The sequence below is a fragment of the Perca flavescens genome, chromosome 8 (genome assembly GCF_004354835.1).
Source record: "Perca flavescens isolate YP-PL-M2 chromosome 8, PFLA_1.0, whole genome shotgun sequence".
NCBI lineage: Eukaryota > Metazoa > Chordata > Actinopteri > Perciformes > Percidae > Perca > Perca flavescens.
Genome location: NC_041338.1, coordinates 26,877,819 through 26,893,617, shown reverse-complemented (window position 1 = coordinate 26,893,617; position 15,799 = coordinate 26,877,819). Strand labels below are relative to the sequence as shown.

Sequence of the window (15,799 nt, the reverse complement as noted above, 5' to 3'; positions counted from 1 at the left end):
CTGTAATACTTTGCTATGCTGTTTCATATTGTGGGTCCTCATGAATATTGCAGACTTTTAGTCTGAGTTATTTCTTCTCTCTACATTTACACTTGAATTATGGCACTGTCCAATCTGTTGGATTTATTTATGGACTACGAATAAAGATATAAGGAGTGTATGTATTGAAACCTAATGAAATGTGAGTGTGTAAACAACCTACACAATGCTGGAATGCACATTTCTTTTGGAATTTTTCATTGGAAGTTTTTATTGGTAATCCATCATCTTTTCCACCTTTGTCAGAACCACATTGTAAGATGCTGAATGATGTCTGAATAAATCAGAATCATCAAAATGTCTACACACACATAGTGCTGTCGGCATAACACGTCCAAGAACTAATTCATGATTTCCCAACTCCACTGTTTCTCCAGATAAAAGCAAGGACTTCGAGCACCCAGGTTTCCCAGCACCCAAACCTCTGTCACTGCAGCCTGGCCTTCACTCCTCCAGGGGCTCTATCCCACACCCTGTGCCCAGCCTGGTGCCTTCTCACCTGGGGAAGCATCATGCTGCTGCTGGGGGGATCCATGGAGCTCTGGCAGCTGCCATGATGACTCAGAGGGCCAGTGAGGCGGCGTGGTTAACACGGCAACGGGGGCAAGGGCAGGAGAGGGAGGGTCCACTTGAGATGGGCCTCAGGTCACCTGGGAAAGGGGCGGAGCTAAGGAGAGACAGTCACAGGTGAAAAGAAAGAGTCAAAAGAATCGGTTTTAGAAAATGTCTTATACTAACATTTTAAACTTCTGCAATGTCACTCTGTGTGGTGAGTTTTTGAATATAAATGGAATTTTATTTTGCTCTTTATTTTCCTAAACAGAACCAATTCAGTCCATCACAAGCCAGGCAGCAAAGATCTACCTCCATGCCTTGGTGCTCCACCTCCCCTTATCTCCCCTAAAGGTCCCCATCATCCTCCTGCCCCTCCAACTACACTGTGGAACCCAGCCTCCCTCGTCGACACCCCCACAGACTCGCGCAGAAAACTCAACCCTCCTACACCGCCAAGTCGACCACCTCCAGGACTGACCAGAGCCGACAGGCCCCCCCTGAGCTGGGGGGAGAATCTGGAAGAAGGAGGCAGGGGGAGAGGGGAAGGCACAGAGAGGTACACCTCACTGAGGGGAGCTAGTTTACAAGAAGCAGGTTCCTGGAACAAGGCAGAGCAGGACAGAGCCATCCAGAGCCTCTATCACCGGCATCACGTCAGTAACCTCCACCAGAGGTCCTGTGTGCCTCCGTCTATTTCCGGTACCTGCACTGACCTGGTGGGACGGTGTCAGGCAGCCTCTCCGTCTCCGGCGAGGGAGCGACAGGGCCAGCCGCCCGACAGCATGCTGGTTTATGACGAGGTTCTCCAGCAGCACCGCCGGCTGCTCAGCAAACTGGACCTGGAGGAGAAGAGGAGGAGGGAGGCCAGACAGGGAGGTGAGCACACTGATGAAGGATAAAGAGGCACAGTGGAAAGAGAGGGGATTTATGGGCAGGAGGGGGGGTGTAGTAGGCAGAAGAGATGACTATTTTTCTTTTTCTTTTTTTCACAAGAGATGACTATATATACTTTGACAATTTCTTTATGACGAAATATGATTTCTCTCTTACTCACTTTTTGTCAGGTTATTACTATGACCTGGACGAGTCATATGATGAGAGTGACAAGGAGGAGGTGAAAGCCCATTTGAGGAGAGTGACAAAACAGCCCCCACTCAAACTGGATACATCCTCCGAGGTGCATAAACATCACTTTATACATACATACAAGGTTTGAAAATGATTGATATTCACCTGCCCAAATCTCTCTCCAAAGAAAGTGGATTTCCTGCGTGTGTGTGGTCTGACCACAGTGGCCCATCGCGATGAGCTTCTAGCGCGAAAGAGGAGGAAGAGGAGGAGGATGATGAGAGAGCGCAGCGTCTCTCCGCCGGCTGTGCGGGGCAAGAGAAAGGCCTCTTCACCTCCAACACCTACAACTCCCTTAACTACGCCGTACTCTGCCGAGCAGATGGACAGCACCGCCGAACTGGATGAGAAAAAAGACTTCCTCCTTATGTTCAACCTCTCCCATGTCAGCCCACAGCAGAGGAGAGGTAACAACCTGTTTAGTATCCACACACATCCTACGTGCTACTCTGCTCTCTTCTCAGTTGGTGCTGGTGATTCCCCGTGGAAAAATACGACACTGAGTTTCTCTCAGTTTTATTATTTGGCGAGGCTGTAGGAGGGGTGAGAAAAAAATAAAGTGAGGAAGCATCTCGACAGGAGTTTGTGGCAGGATTTTATACTTTCTCCAGCAAGGGTAGATTTTAATCCACAGCCTGTCAAAATATAGTATAGACTGCTAAAAATGTATGAATTTCTTATTAAACGAATTGTAAAACTGTTATAATGTTAAAATGTAAATATACACATTTAAAACATATGCACACAGTGTATATACTGTATGAGTTTTGGTAATATATGTATGTATATGTATGTCACAACTACAGTAACCCTGCAACAAACACTACTTTCCATGACTTTTTTATTTTTATTAATTTTACCCATTTATTCACAAAAAACATGAAATCTTTAAGACAAATCATAATACAAAACAACCCAGGATTTAAATATACTGTCTGCGGGGCTAACTCTGTTGTTTAAACGTTTGTTGTTCATTACTTGCTCATAGGGACGCTGGGGCATAATCAGCAGCTCATTTGAGCTCCCTCTCAATTTTTCTTTTAATTTCCTGTTACCGGAAGCATTTTCTCATCTGTCAACATAGAGGACCTAGTTTACTGGGAACTACAGTAACCAGCGTTTGGATGAATACGAACATACAATCTGGGTTAAAATCTGTATGAACCAATCTCCTCCTTGATGTTTTTAGGTGAAAGCTGGTAGAAAGAATCAGCCTTTATTAAATGTGTGTGGCCATAGTCTGTCTGTGATGGTGATGTACTGGACGTTACCTCAAGTCACCCATTTGCTGACCTTTTTCCGTTAGTACTTTGTGTCAGTCAATATTTTAAGCCTTATTTTCAAATATGAATGACAGGTGTTGTCATTTTGTCTTTTTCTCTGTAGATAAGGAGAGGACAGAAAAGCTGCTGAGGGCCATTCAGAGGAAGACTGTGACATTAGACACACTCAGATATAATCCCTTACCTCCGTGTAGCAGTCCTCCTGCTCCCTCAACTGGTGAGACACACAGACACTTTAGAAAATACCCACACACACACATTTATATGCATGTTTAAAATGGCCCAAAAAAAAACTTTCTAAGGAACTGCACAAATCTGTTTTTAGGTGACTCCTCATCAGCCCCTCTGCCCAGTCAACCAAATGGACATCTGTACCCAGACTCTCCCAGCCCCTCCCCTCCCTACTTACACAAACCCAAACATCTACCCCATAACAACACATTCAAAGCCTCCGTGGACACCAACATTGCCTGCGTTCCTCCACCCTTGGCCCCTCACCATGAAAAGGCTGAATTTATGGAGGCTCAGCCAAACGGGAAGCTCCTGGGCCTCCAAAACGGCGTTGTTGCTTCTCCTCAGAAAAAGGATCCCAATCCTGTGCAGAATGGACGGAATCGGTCCTGGGAGAGGTTCACACCTGAGGCCTTTGCACAGCACTTCCACCAGGCCGTGCTGCAGTCCACACACAACACACTGCAGAACAAAGGTTAGCCACTCACTCCCATAGGTGCATGCATGACCATTAGGCTTGATTGTGAATTTTAAAATGACAGGGTTCTGCCACCTAGTGGTGTTTGCATGTAATATCGTAGCTGTTGAAATGGATACTAGTAACCAAATTGGTTCTAAAAATGGCTGCAAACACTCACATTGGCCTTTTTTGTCTCACTCATTTCTTTTTAAGGAGTTTCAAATTGTGTCCCTGAGGCCGGCATGAAGGCCGACCGCTCATTGCTTCACAACGTCACTCAACTGAAAAGTCCCACTCTTAACCATGCCCCTCAGCATGCGCACGTCAACGGCCATCACTTCCATTCCCTTGTAGCCAGCAGGGACACTCTGGGACCGCGGGAAAACCTGTCTGATGAGGACGAGGAGGAGTCTGGTCAGGAGGAGGAAGAGGAGGAGGAGATGGAAGAAAATCCAAGGAAGTGGCAGGGTATCGAAGCTATTTTTGAGGCCTACCAGGAGTATGTGGATGGTGAGTCAATGTCAAGCCATTTTTTGTTTGTAGCCCAAAATTTGTCTCGGAGGGCTTAAAGGTTACACTGAACGACTGGTTTCCTCATAAATCCTTTTAGGAGATTTTCGAGACGTGATTATTATCCACATTCAGTGAACAGTGACCTGCTTCATTAATGGATGAAGTGCTGCTGTTGTTACTTAAGAACAAAGATTTTAAAAAACACGTCATTTCTGTTAGACTGTTACCTATTTGTTGTTGGGACGCAAATCAGTGATTACTATTAGATGTTACAAGCCTTGTATTTATATTGCTATAAGTGCAGTAGATTTTAAAAAATGCATCATGTAGAAGTTTTGATGCAAACAATAAAAAAAAAAAAAAAAAACTTTCGTCGAGGGCCCAAATATTTTTGTCAGAGGTCCAGATTTGTTGATGCTATTTGCCTACCACTGGACTACAATTTACCCTCAGCTCATTTGTGTGAAAGAGGTATTAGAATAGGTATAATTTCCCCTTATTTGTGGTGTGTGTGTTTCTCTCTGTACAGAATGGAGTATAGAGAGGCAGGTTCTTCACGGGCAATGTAAAAGACTTGAAGCACAGAATTACAATCTGACCAGAACTGCAGAGCAGCTCTCTCTCACTATGGGGGTAAGTACCTGGGAACGTATCTGCTACAGATTTGTTTCCCTTCATCTTTTAATGTCAGTGTTCCATTTTTCTGTTTGTACTTACTGTTTGTAAGCGATTCAGCTTAGTGCAGAAAGCCTTGGCTCTGTAACAAAAGTTGTGTCCGCCCTTTCGTTTGTCAGGAGCTGGTGGGTCAGAGGCAGAAAGTGAGAGAGGAGAGGGAGAGACTGCAGGCCCAGCTCGAGCACTTCAGGAGGTGTTTGACGCTACCTAACATTCACTGGGGCAGGGGGCAAGTCAACGGGCACACACCGAGGTGACCTCTGACACCAACTCCCTGACGGATACGCCTCTTGACAGCGAAGGAACAGTAACAAGAACAAGACGGACTGGAGCCAGACCACTCTCTGCACTTGAAGCACTTGAATCCTTGTCTTGTTACCTCTTCTGGGCAACCAGTATATGTTACCTATCTGGAGCCAGATTCAACTGATTACCTGCCATGTTTGCCATGGTAACCATAAACCATGGTGACCATATAGTCTGGGCATTCCCGCTCTCTATCATTTCTGCCTATGGATTGTAACAACACCATGTAGGTGAAAACAGCATCTTTGTGACAGTAACGCTAATGACTCCCACTAGTCCCTGAGTCAGCTTTAAGGACTTTTCACCATTTAGCTCATATCATATCAATTTTGTGCAAAAACTGTATCGATCCGCACTAATCCGATGTATCACTCGGCACACATCTGTAGCCTCTCTGGACAGCAGTGAGAAGAGACTAAGCGTGCAGTGGTCACTTGGTTAATACTCAGAGAATGAAAATTGAGTCAAGGAATCAAAGCACACCTCAGGCCTTAAACTTGATAGGATGCACTTGAAGTTGAATTGGAGTAAATACTTGACCCTCCTCTGTGTGGTATAATGTTGTACTGTCTACTTAGCACCGTATCTGAAAGATCAAGCTGTTTGGGTGCTGGTAAAGCTTCTCCAGAGGATAGGAAACATCTAAAAGATATAATCTATATAATGGCAAATGGTATCAATTAAGTTTTTTTTACTTTTAAGTTAAATACATTTTCCATTGGTAATGTCACTTGTAATGGACAAAGAATTTTGTATGTTTTATTGTTTTAACCATTTCCTATGCGAAGCCATATGTTTTGTTTGAATTGCTGCTGGTCAGAATAAATGAAGGATGTTAGGACAGTTGTATTTGAAAAATGTTTTATGTGATGTCAAAATGTTTGGGGGTGGAAGACAACTTGGCAAATGTAATTTCTTGTCACACATTATGAAGTTGTCATGACGATTCCTCAGACGGTTTATCCCATTGTCTGTATCCCTCCACATGCCTATACAAGTTAAGAAAACTTGGAGAATAAAATTTGTGATATTTTAAAAATTCCTGGTACCTGTAAAAAGCCTATTGCAACATTCTGCACATGGTCTTACTAATTGGCATCACTTGAGTGAAACTACAGTACTTTTAGACATTTTGAAGGTTTGTGTTGAAAAAGTGAAAATAAAAAAAAAAACGAATTATTTTTCAGTTCCAATTCAGGACTTTCAAAACTGATACAGGATATCTTTTTCACTTGATACTCGTAACCAAATTGTTTATGGGTGACATCAAAATCAGAATGTCACTATCCCTCTGTGGATAACAGAAATACACCTCTTTCTTTTTTGATGATTTGTTTTGTTCAATTCAGATAAAACAAATATTCACATTACACATATTCATAATTTCTGCCCCTTTCCATCTGAATAATAAAATCCCAGGAGCCCGTTCCTACAAGCACAAGCTACAGTAGCAATCTCCCCAAATCTTCTGACTTTCCTGCGTCACCTGTTCAGTCTCCTCTACTTGCTGTGAAATCCTGCATATTTGTTTCAATCAGTTGTCATGTAATGTATTATTTAGACTGTATAATTGTGATGAATTATTTATTAACATATATTGCTGTACATTCTGATGGAAATTTACATTAAAATATTTGCACTTGCACCTTACTTGAGTTTTTTTTCATCTTATGCCACATATATACATTTCAAAAGGGAAACATTGTATCTAACTTTGCAAATGAAAGCTTCTACACACCCACACAGGTGTTTTCAATGACCCCGGATGATCAGGTGTAACTTGGGTGGAGCTATGCAGATAACAGTTAGCAGTTATCATGCAGTTACAGGATTTCACCAAATTCTATCCACTTAGAGTGATAAGTGGGTATGTTTCCTCGCCCCCACAGGCTCAACTAAATCAACATAAGTGTTGTAACAATGGAAGCCCTGCGAGGTTGCAGGGCCCATTCTGAATAGTGAGTACTTTTACTTTTGATACTTTAATTACATTTTTCTGATAATACTTTGAGTACTTTTACTTAACTTATATTTGATGCAGGACTTATGACTTTTACTTAGGTAAAGCATCTAAATACTTCTCCCACCACTGGATAAAAGTGATTGATCACTTTGTAGGGCTGCTCGATTATGGAAAAAAATATAATCACGATTATTTCGATCAATATTGAAATCACGATAATTTAACACAATTACTCGTTGACTTCTGGAAATACAGTATGTTGCAATTATTGAACTTAAACAGTGGAAAAAGTTAAATAAATTTTATATAAAAAAACTGTTAAAAAAACACAACTGTGAAATTTGCCTTAATACTTTTCCTATTTAAACTTTATTTTTTCAGTTTACTTGCAAAACGTAATGAGCTAAATAATATTTTTCTCGATTATTCTGGTTTTGTGATCATTGGGAGCCAAAATCATAATTACGATTACATTTCGATTAACTGCACAGCCCTATCACTTTGCGTTGATTTCAAGGGACCCTTGTGGGACAAGCAGAGTCACACCATGGCAGGAAAATGTAACTCAAAGCACAGAGCCATCAGAACCCCACGCAGAGCTAAGCATTCAGGCATGTACGGATTCAGATTTAGACACTGTTACTGTTCAGTTCCAGTCAAAAGGATTGCTCATCTGTCTTTGTGACTGAAGCTCCTGAGGCCCAATAATCTCTCTTTTAAAGTCACTTAGATCTTTTTCTCTTGATATAAATTCCTATTTAAAGCTACCTCAGCTTTTTTTATACATCTTTATACATCATAGTTTAAATTCTTAATTGTCTGAATGTCAGGGTTTTCATCGAATATGTCACCCATCAGACTCAACAGGGATGATCTAGTAGCTTAAGTATTGTACCAGCAGCTTTATTTTACAGAATCCAATATCAACACAAAGACATAAAATGAAAGGAAAAACATATGGTAGAACAAACAATGTATTATTTAGGCAAGATTAAGGCAACATACTTGAGTTCCAAATAGAAGAAGAGGGATTATGCAGTACATGAAGCATCATAACACAGTGGAAAAAAGATATTTTGCCTATAAATAAAGCACCACCATGTGACAAACCAAAGGCTCTCATGGAAATGTCCAGAAGCTATTCACATGGGTTCTGGATGACTATCAGTAGATAGTCGTTCTCTGCAGAGACATAAAAGAAGACAAGTGTAGTAAAAACAGAGCCTCTTCTAAGTTACAGCTGTTGGCTGAAATAATATTAAATGTGCGTTTGTTTCAGTGGGCCGTTTATTAAGTCAACAATACAAATCTAACTATTACACACTCACCTGGTGCAACCAAGATCTCATGTTTCTTGGAGCGAATGCGGAGGAAGGTGAGGTCATTTTGAGGGTCAATGTCCCTCACTATGCTCCTGGCATTCATCGTGAGGCGGCGAAGAAGTCTTGCGTACAGAACCGTCGTGGAGTTATCTAAAGTTGTTCTGATGGGAATACCTGAAAAGATCAAACGTTTAATCATACAATATTGTAAACCTTATCTATGTCCCAGATTAAAAAAAATTAAAAAAAACTGTTGTGCTGGAGATTTAGCTAGCGTTATGCCTTTTGGCTTACCTTCTGCATCGATAATTATTGTTCCAATGACACCTTTATGGGCTTCGATCCTCTTCAGTGTTTCCTCAACTTCCTCCTGCAGGACAGAATGAAGATGATTAATAAAACACCCACTTATGAAATGTACGTTTCACAGAGTCTGCTAGCTAGCTAATTAAACAGTAGTTAATAAACAGCAACTGTAAGGATGTTTAATTTTATTTCAGTTAGCAAGGTTACAGTAGAGTAAATTAGCTAACGTTAAAGTAATTGATGCAACTTCGGTGTTTTCAGTTATCTAACGTTAATATAAGCATTAATAAGTTCATTAATACATTTAAGAAAACGCTTCCGAAAATAAACCATGCACTAAACAATAACTTACGTGCTCGGTTCCTGCCATTTTGTCTGTGAACGGCTGACACAACTCCCCTGCCTTTTCTCTGCGTCTCTCTGTTGCCAAGAGAAACGGCAGAGACGATGTTTATTGACAAAATGCAATATGCAAAGATACAGTTATAAACAACACTAGCACACACATATCAAAAATAATGTATGTAAAAATATATGATGGACATAAAGTGAGAATACAAAGGACACATTACATAAAAATAATAAAACAACACAAATTAAATCATCAAATCAGTAAGAGGGGAACAAGCTTAACGGAAGAAACGTCATACGCAAACGGAAGTGTAGCGTAGCCGTCGTTGTGTTGAGGTGGGCTGTTAGCTGTTATCTTTACTGCAAAAATGCCGGAGTTAGCGGTGGAAAATGTGGTCGTTCACCCACTGGTGTTGCTCAGCGTGGTTGATCATTTTAACAGGTCAGTAAGTTCAATGTTTGTGTTCAGTCCTGATGTAAATTTGGAAGTAAAAAATGTCCAGGAGCGTAACGTTGCTGCTAAGCTAATGTTAGCCCTGCTGAGTCAGAGCCCCATTGCAAATGAATGCAGAGATGACCAAGCTAGTTAGCTCAGTGACATCTGTTTTGTTCGTCACCTAGTCAGTGTAAGAAAACAATATTTGTTAAACCGTTAAACGAATCAATAATACACTAGGTTTGAATAGTAGTTGAACTCGCTATAACGTACCCACTAATTGTATCCTATCGTCATTCATTTCATTAGCGATGGATAACGTAAAGATTTGTGCATTAGCTTAGCTTACAGTAGCATCTTAGCTAACGACTATGTTTATGAGTCATAGCGTTCACTTCTGACAAAACTACTGCAAGATAATTTGTTTTGTTTGACAATTCAATCAACAGGATAGGAAAAGTTGGCAATCAGAAACGTGTGGTTGGTGTCCTTCTGGGATCATGGCATAAAAAAGTTCTTGACGTCTCAAATAGTTTTGCAGGTGAGTGACACTCACCTTTCTCTCAGTGGCTTGAGAGAAACCTGTTCAATCAAGAACAGTGAACTCCTTTATGGTCCTTCACTTCTTGTAATGCAACTCAATTGTATCTTTTCATTTAACCCTCCCTGCCAGCTAAATACCCACATATTTAAAACTTTATGCACCCCAGTTTGTATTGCAGGCCTTCTGTTATAAATGTGTATTTCAGAGTTTTTAAGAACTTAAGAAAGCTTCCTCCACAGCCACAGAAAACATTACACAACTGTTTTCATAGGCTGAGTAGTAGGTAGTAGACTTACCATGTGTAAAAACAGTGGATGGCCCCTTAAGATATTTGAATATGCATTAAACAGAATTTTACTGTCAACTCATAACTGCTATAGCACTATATGAAGCAAAATTATACTAAAAGTCAGCAAATGTAAGTCTGCCACAGACAGATTTAGTCAATTCTTTAATTCATTGTCAACGTTCCTTTTCAGTGCCATTTGACGAGGATGACAGGGATGACTCAGTGTGGTTCCTGGATCATGACTACTTGGAGAACATGTATGGCATGTTCAAGAAAGTAAATGGTAAGGCACTGCCTATTCCCTAATCCTTGTTTTACGTGATGGGGTAACCCTGATTTTATACTTGTGAATAACTGTCTTCCCTGGTTTTCAGCCAGAGAAAGAATAGTCGGATGGTACCACACAGGACCCAAATTGCATAAGAATGACATTGCCATCAATGAGCTCATCAAACAGTACTGTACCAACTCGGTATGTAACTGCTTAACGTTTTTTCTCTGCGTAGTTTGCATGTGTTGAGACATCCCCTTGTTCTACTCATATTCATTCTGATGTTCAATAAGTCGCTCATATATTTGTCTTTTATCCTACCAGGTGTTAGTCATTATAGATGTGAAGCCCAAAGATCTTGGTCTACCCACAGAAGCATACATCTCTGTGGAGGAAATACATGATGTAAGTGAATCATGGATTGCATTAAAGCAGACTGAATACTAGTTGTTTTGGAGTGAGCATTTATTTATTTAATTATAAATGACATAATAAATACATTTTCATTTGTGTGAGTTTGGTGACGATGCATGCAGGGTTTCCTGGACACAAGTCTGGAGATTTTAGGTTTTATGACTACTCTTTGTATTTAAAGGTGCAATATGTAATACTGACAGCTAGCGTTTAAACTAGTTACTGCTAATTCAAAATACTGGGGAGTCGTCTTCCCCCGGCCCCTCCTCCCCAGACTCGAAGTTCACGGAGGTTGCCAGGTTGAGAACACAGCATCCAACAATGTTTCTAGATGCTTGTCTCGCATAGCCAGACATTACTCCACATCACAGCGGCGTAGCTAACGTTAGATGCTGGCTATATTGAGTCATGAAAGCCCGTGCTCACGCGGAGCTCTGTACCCGACTGACAGGCGCACTGTCTTGGCTTAAACTTACGGCAACAATCGCTAAACACGTTACAAACTCATGGTCCTCTCTACCCGACTGACTGACACGCTTTTTTGGCTTAAAATTACTCACCGTTGGTCGGCTACAGCCGCTCAACAGGCTACACGGTTGTTTTGCCAAAGTTTAAATTGCATGTTTCCATTATGATGAATTCAAACTTGCGGTTTCTGTCATAGGTTTGTCACCTTGGTTGGACCGTGGCCCGCTTGCCTGGTCCTCCGGTAATGTTAGCAGTTATCGCTTGTTAGCATGGTGGCGTTAGACAGGACCAGTCGGGATCACTTCACTGGCTGTCTCAAATGTTTTTGCGAGTAACCAACTCAAGTACTCTATATAATTCAATGTGAGTACACAAATGTTGAAATGACATAAAATGCCTGTCCCTAGTAGCTGTGATAAATTAGCCTGAAGCCTAATGCTTACCTGTTCAGGAGGAAATTGGCCAACTCCGCGTCCTTTTGGGCTCCAAGCTTTCTCCAGCTTTCATAGAATTTCCAATATTATACCTGGGTTTAATTACGTCTCTGATCGTGCAACTTTTTAGAAACGCTGAGGTTTCTTAGGTTGGGTGTAATCTATCTCCGTTGATCCCGTTTTTTTGATTGCTGCTTCCATGGCTGTACTACAGCTGTAGCGCGCTGGGTTTGTGTTTTTACAGATATATCTGGCATCCCGGCCCAGCTGTTAAAATAGTCAGTCGATACCAACATGCAGGCCAAAACACAGACATTCCGTCATGGAACATACATTTCAAAGGAGAAAATGCTGGCTTTAGCATTGTTATCAGAAAAGATGACATATTGTGGTCATTTTTGGATTTAATACAGTAAATCTATTATATATTGCACCTTTTAATCTGTCCACAAGGTAAATTGGGAGGCCTTTGTAAGGGCTGTAGTATTCCCAGTGAAATGTGACCGTTTGTACTGCAGTGTTATCATCCTGTCACATCTATTGGTTTCGAACACTGCACTTTTATTTGAACAGTTTTGTAATGCTAGTTGAAAACAAACTTTGGTTTAGAGTTAAGTATTTTCATTGATGTGATTTTGCTATTTGTAGGACGGTACTCCAACATCCAAGACATTTGAACACGTCACCAGTGAGATTGGAGCTGAGGAAGCTGAGGAAGTCGGTGTGGAGCACCTGCTCAGGTACTAAACAAACCTTTGATTCACACACTTTGCTATGCTGTTAACCTAGCCTGGGAAAATCTTGACGAACTTCTGGCAAATTTGAGATTTGCTCTGCAAGTTAGTCTGGCCAAGAGCCCGTTCAAGCCCATTTCCAATTTTTCCAAATCGAGGCACCAATTGCAACCGTTGAGGCGGGTTTTACACGATGACGATAGCTCAGCGACGGCAAGCAGCTTTTTGTTTACATTCAACATGATGGCCAATCGAAGCGCAGCAACCCGTTGATGCCGCTGTCGCTGCTACGTCACCCGGATCATTGGTCTGATTGGTTGAAGGCAGTGTTTCCCACACATAGACTAATTCGTGGCGGTGTGCCACAGAATCAACACTGACTTCCACATATTGCGTTTCGTTATTCATTTTTTTGCTATTTAAAACACGCAGCGTATTCGTTCAGCTGCATTTCCTTTCCCTGCTCTACCTCCATCTCTCTCTCACTCACACACACACAGCCCTTCCCCTCCGTGCACACCGCGTCTGTCTCCATCAACGAGTTCATACCCCAGGAACAGCGCCATGTCTAAAAGCAACCATGGGCTTAGCGGCCAACGGTGGAACTGCACCCATCTGGCCCAGAAAGACTTTTACCATAGACTTTGCATGGCGAAAGAAACTTCTATATCATTTCAATTTCTATATCAACTTACCAGCCCGAACACTTAAAGGGTCCTTGTTTGAAACGTCACGTGTTTAACATTTTTAACATTCACTAGTAGCCGAATCCAGAGTTATTAAACTAGTCATGATGAATGCGCATAATGAACGCGAGCAGACCCGCGCGACTGCCCATGTCACCCTGCACTGCGCATGCTCATATGACGGTGGTTCTCCCGAGGTCCTGTAGCTGTAATAATGGATATAACTAATGGTTGTAATTCACCATGTGTTCTATTAATACATCCATGGTCCAATTTGAGCAGTGTCCATTGGGGACGCCCCTTTGGAAATGGGCTGTGAAGGAACATTCCCCAGACCCACTCTCAGTTACAACTGAGAAGGGTCTGGTGTCAACCGGGCTACGGTTAACCATGTAATAGCCATTTTAGTCACCGCAGTAAATAATTATTACAGTACAAAGTATAAATGATACAACTTTGCTGCTACTTTACTATAATCACCAAAAATGCAAGGACATATTGCTGAAGATTATCAACAAATGATAACTCCTTGCACAATATGTTAAGACATTCATACTCATGCCCACTCACCTCTCATCTGCTACATATCCTATACAGAGATATCAAGGATACCACAGTGGGCACCCTGTCGCAACGGATCACAAATCAGGTTCACGGCCTGAAGGGGCTCAACTCGAAGCTGTTGGACATCCGCTCTTACCTGGAGAGAGTGACGGCAGGAAAACTTCCCATCAACCACCAGATCATCTACCAGCTGCAGGATGTCTTCAACTTGCTGCCAGACGTAAATCTACTGGTACGTTGTTTATGTTTTAGGGGTATTTACCATGTAAGCATTTTAGTAACCATTGGTGTCTTTTGAATTCTAGTAATTGTAATTTTACTTAATTTAAGTGACATTTCGTTTATTTTGCTTATCCTTTGTGACTGGATTTTTAACAATGAGCACACTTAGTATGCTATAAATACTGCACAGTTAAAACTACTGCACAAGTTTGAAATCATTCAGTGAACCAAAGAGATGTGGAGAAGAAAACAAAAAAAACTGAACTGAAAACTGAGCTGAGATTCTCATTTTATCCACTGGAGGGCAAACTTAGTCAGATTAAGTGAGACACACTGCTACTGCTAATTTTGTGATGAACTTTGAACTCTACAATTCCATTTAAAAAAAAAAAAAAAAAAAAAATTATCTAGAGTTGATTAGTTGATAAAATACTCAACCAAAATAATTTCCCCTTCATTTTTATCACTTTTTTTGTCCAATGGTTTCACCATTCCTTTGTAAAATTGCATCACAGAAAGCAGTTTGCTTCTAATCTCAATAATTATTATTTAGCCACTAGATTCTTGTTCATTTCATATTGTATGAACATGATGTGTGTTGTATTGCTTTAGGTTTTGTGTTGCTGAATGTTGTTTCTGTCTGCAGGAATTCACAAAAGCCTTCTACCTTAAGACCAACGACCAGATGCTGGTGGTCTACCTGGCCTCGCTCATACGCTCTGTGGTGGCTCTTCACAACCTGATCAACAACAAGATCTCCAACCGAGACGCAGAAAAGAAGGAAGGACAGGAGAAGGAGGAAGGCAAGAAAGAGAAGAAAGACGAAAAAGAGAAAAAAGATGATAAGGACAAAGACAAGGAGAAGGAAAAAGCTGATGGTGCCAAGAAAGATGAGAAGAAGAAAAAATGAGTGTTCTCCCTTTTAGGTCTTCTCTCAAATCATGTCATCTCATCTGGATGGTGCTCTACTTTCTGCCCACAGCCACAGTTCTGTATGTGGGTCTCAGGCTAAAAGTAGGACTCTATAAGGGGAATGGTGTCATTTGAGATCTGGCCTCATGGTCACTAGTGGCACTCATAAAGACTGTTATCATACAAAGATGATGATGTTTGCGTCTTTGGTGTTTTGAACTATGAGAACATGTTTATTCTGTTTTCATAGGTCCTGTGCTCCTGCTGTTGTACAACACCTGGGGTTGCTTTTTTTTGTAAGATGGAAAAAGTTTTGTTTCCTGTATCACTCATTAAATTGGGATCATATAAAAAAAAAGGGTGGTTCTGCAGTTTTCACTGTTCCTATTAAAACTTTCTAAATTAAGGCAGTATGACTCTAACATTAACACAATTGATACCATACAAACATGGCAAAACTAACAGATCTATAAAATATGGTAATACCACTTCATAAGAGATTAAACCGTAAGTCAAATTTGCATTCGCTTTATTAGCATATTGGAAGTACACAGTGAGAAGTCATTAAGTGTGTGTGTGTGTGTGTATATATATATATATATATATATATATATATAGTGTATATATATAGTGTGTGTATATATGTATGTGTATATATATATATATATATATATATATATATATATATATGTG

The 15,799-nt window shown here is 40.9% G+C and overlaps 3 protein-coding genes across 8 annotated transcripts in view; 2 read left to right on the top strand and 1 right to left on the bottom strand.

The window, feature by feature from the left end:
* Window positions 1–6,835, top strand: part of LOC114559743 (genetic suppressor element 1-like) — a 24,691-nt gene extending 17,856 nt beyond the window's left edge. For all 6 annotated transcript variants that reach the window (XM_028584578.1, XM_028584577.1, XM_028584579.1 and 3 more), the window contains exons 8-16: window positions 417–726; window positions 863–1,470; window positions 1,659–1,771; window positions 1,850–2,129; window positions 3,109–3,222; window positions 3,331–3,711; window positions 3,910–4,206; window positions 4,739–4,842; window positions 5,004–6,835. In XM_028584578.1, coding sequence (XP_028440379.1) covers window positions 417–726; window positions 863–1,470; window positions 1,659–1,771; window positions 1,850–2,129; window positions 3,109–3,222; window positions 3,331–3,711; window positions 3,910–4,206; window positions 4,739–4,842; window positions 5,004–5,141 — 2,345 coding nt within the window. In that variant the 3' untranslated portion in view covers window positions 5,142–6,835. The remainder of the gene's footprint in view (window positions 1–416; window positions 727–862; window positions 1,471–1,658; window positions 1,772–1,849; window positions 2,130–3,108; window positions 3,223–3,330; window positions 3,712–3,909; window positions 4,207–4,738; window positions 4,843–5,003) is intronic.
* Window positions 6,836–8,035: 1,200 nt separating this feature from the next.
* LOC114559749 (dynein light chain roadblock-type 2) lies at window positions 8,036–9,383 on the bottom strand. Its single transcript, XM_028584587.1, has 4 exons — window positions 9,134–9,383; window positions 8,770–8,845; window positions 8,482–8,649; window positions 8,036–8,335 (listed from the first exon to the last, which is right to left on the bottom strand). Exons 1-4 carry the CDS (start codon window positions 9,149–9,151, stop codon window positions 8,292–8,294), a joined length of 306 nt encoding a protein of 101 aa, XP_028440388.1. The 5' UTR covers window positions 9,152–9,383; the 3' UTR covers window positions 8,036–8,291.
* A 17-nt stretch (window positions 9,384–9,400) lies between these two features.
* psmd7 (proteasome 26S subunit, non-ATPase 7) lies at window positions 9,401–15,264 on the top strand. Its single transcript, XM_028584582.1, has 8 exons — window positions 9,401–9,574; window positions 10,018–10,109; window positions 10,592–10,684; window positions 10,776–10,873; window positions 10,997–11,077; window positions 12,637–12,728; window positions 14,006–14,204; window positions 14,841–15,264. The coding sequence occupies exons 1-8, from the start codon at window positions 9,501–9,503 to the stop codon at window positions 15,102–15,104; spliced, it is 993 nt and encodes a 330-aa protein (XP_028440383.1). The 5' UTR covers window positions 9,401–9,500; the 3' UTR covers window positions 15,105–15,264.
* The last annotated feature ends 535 nt before the right edge of the window (window positions 15,265–15,799 follow it).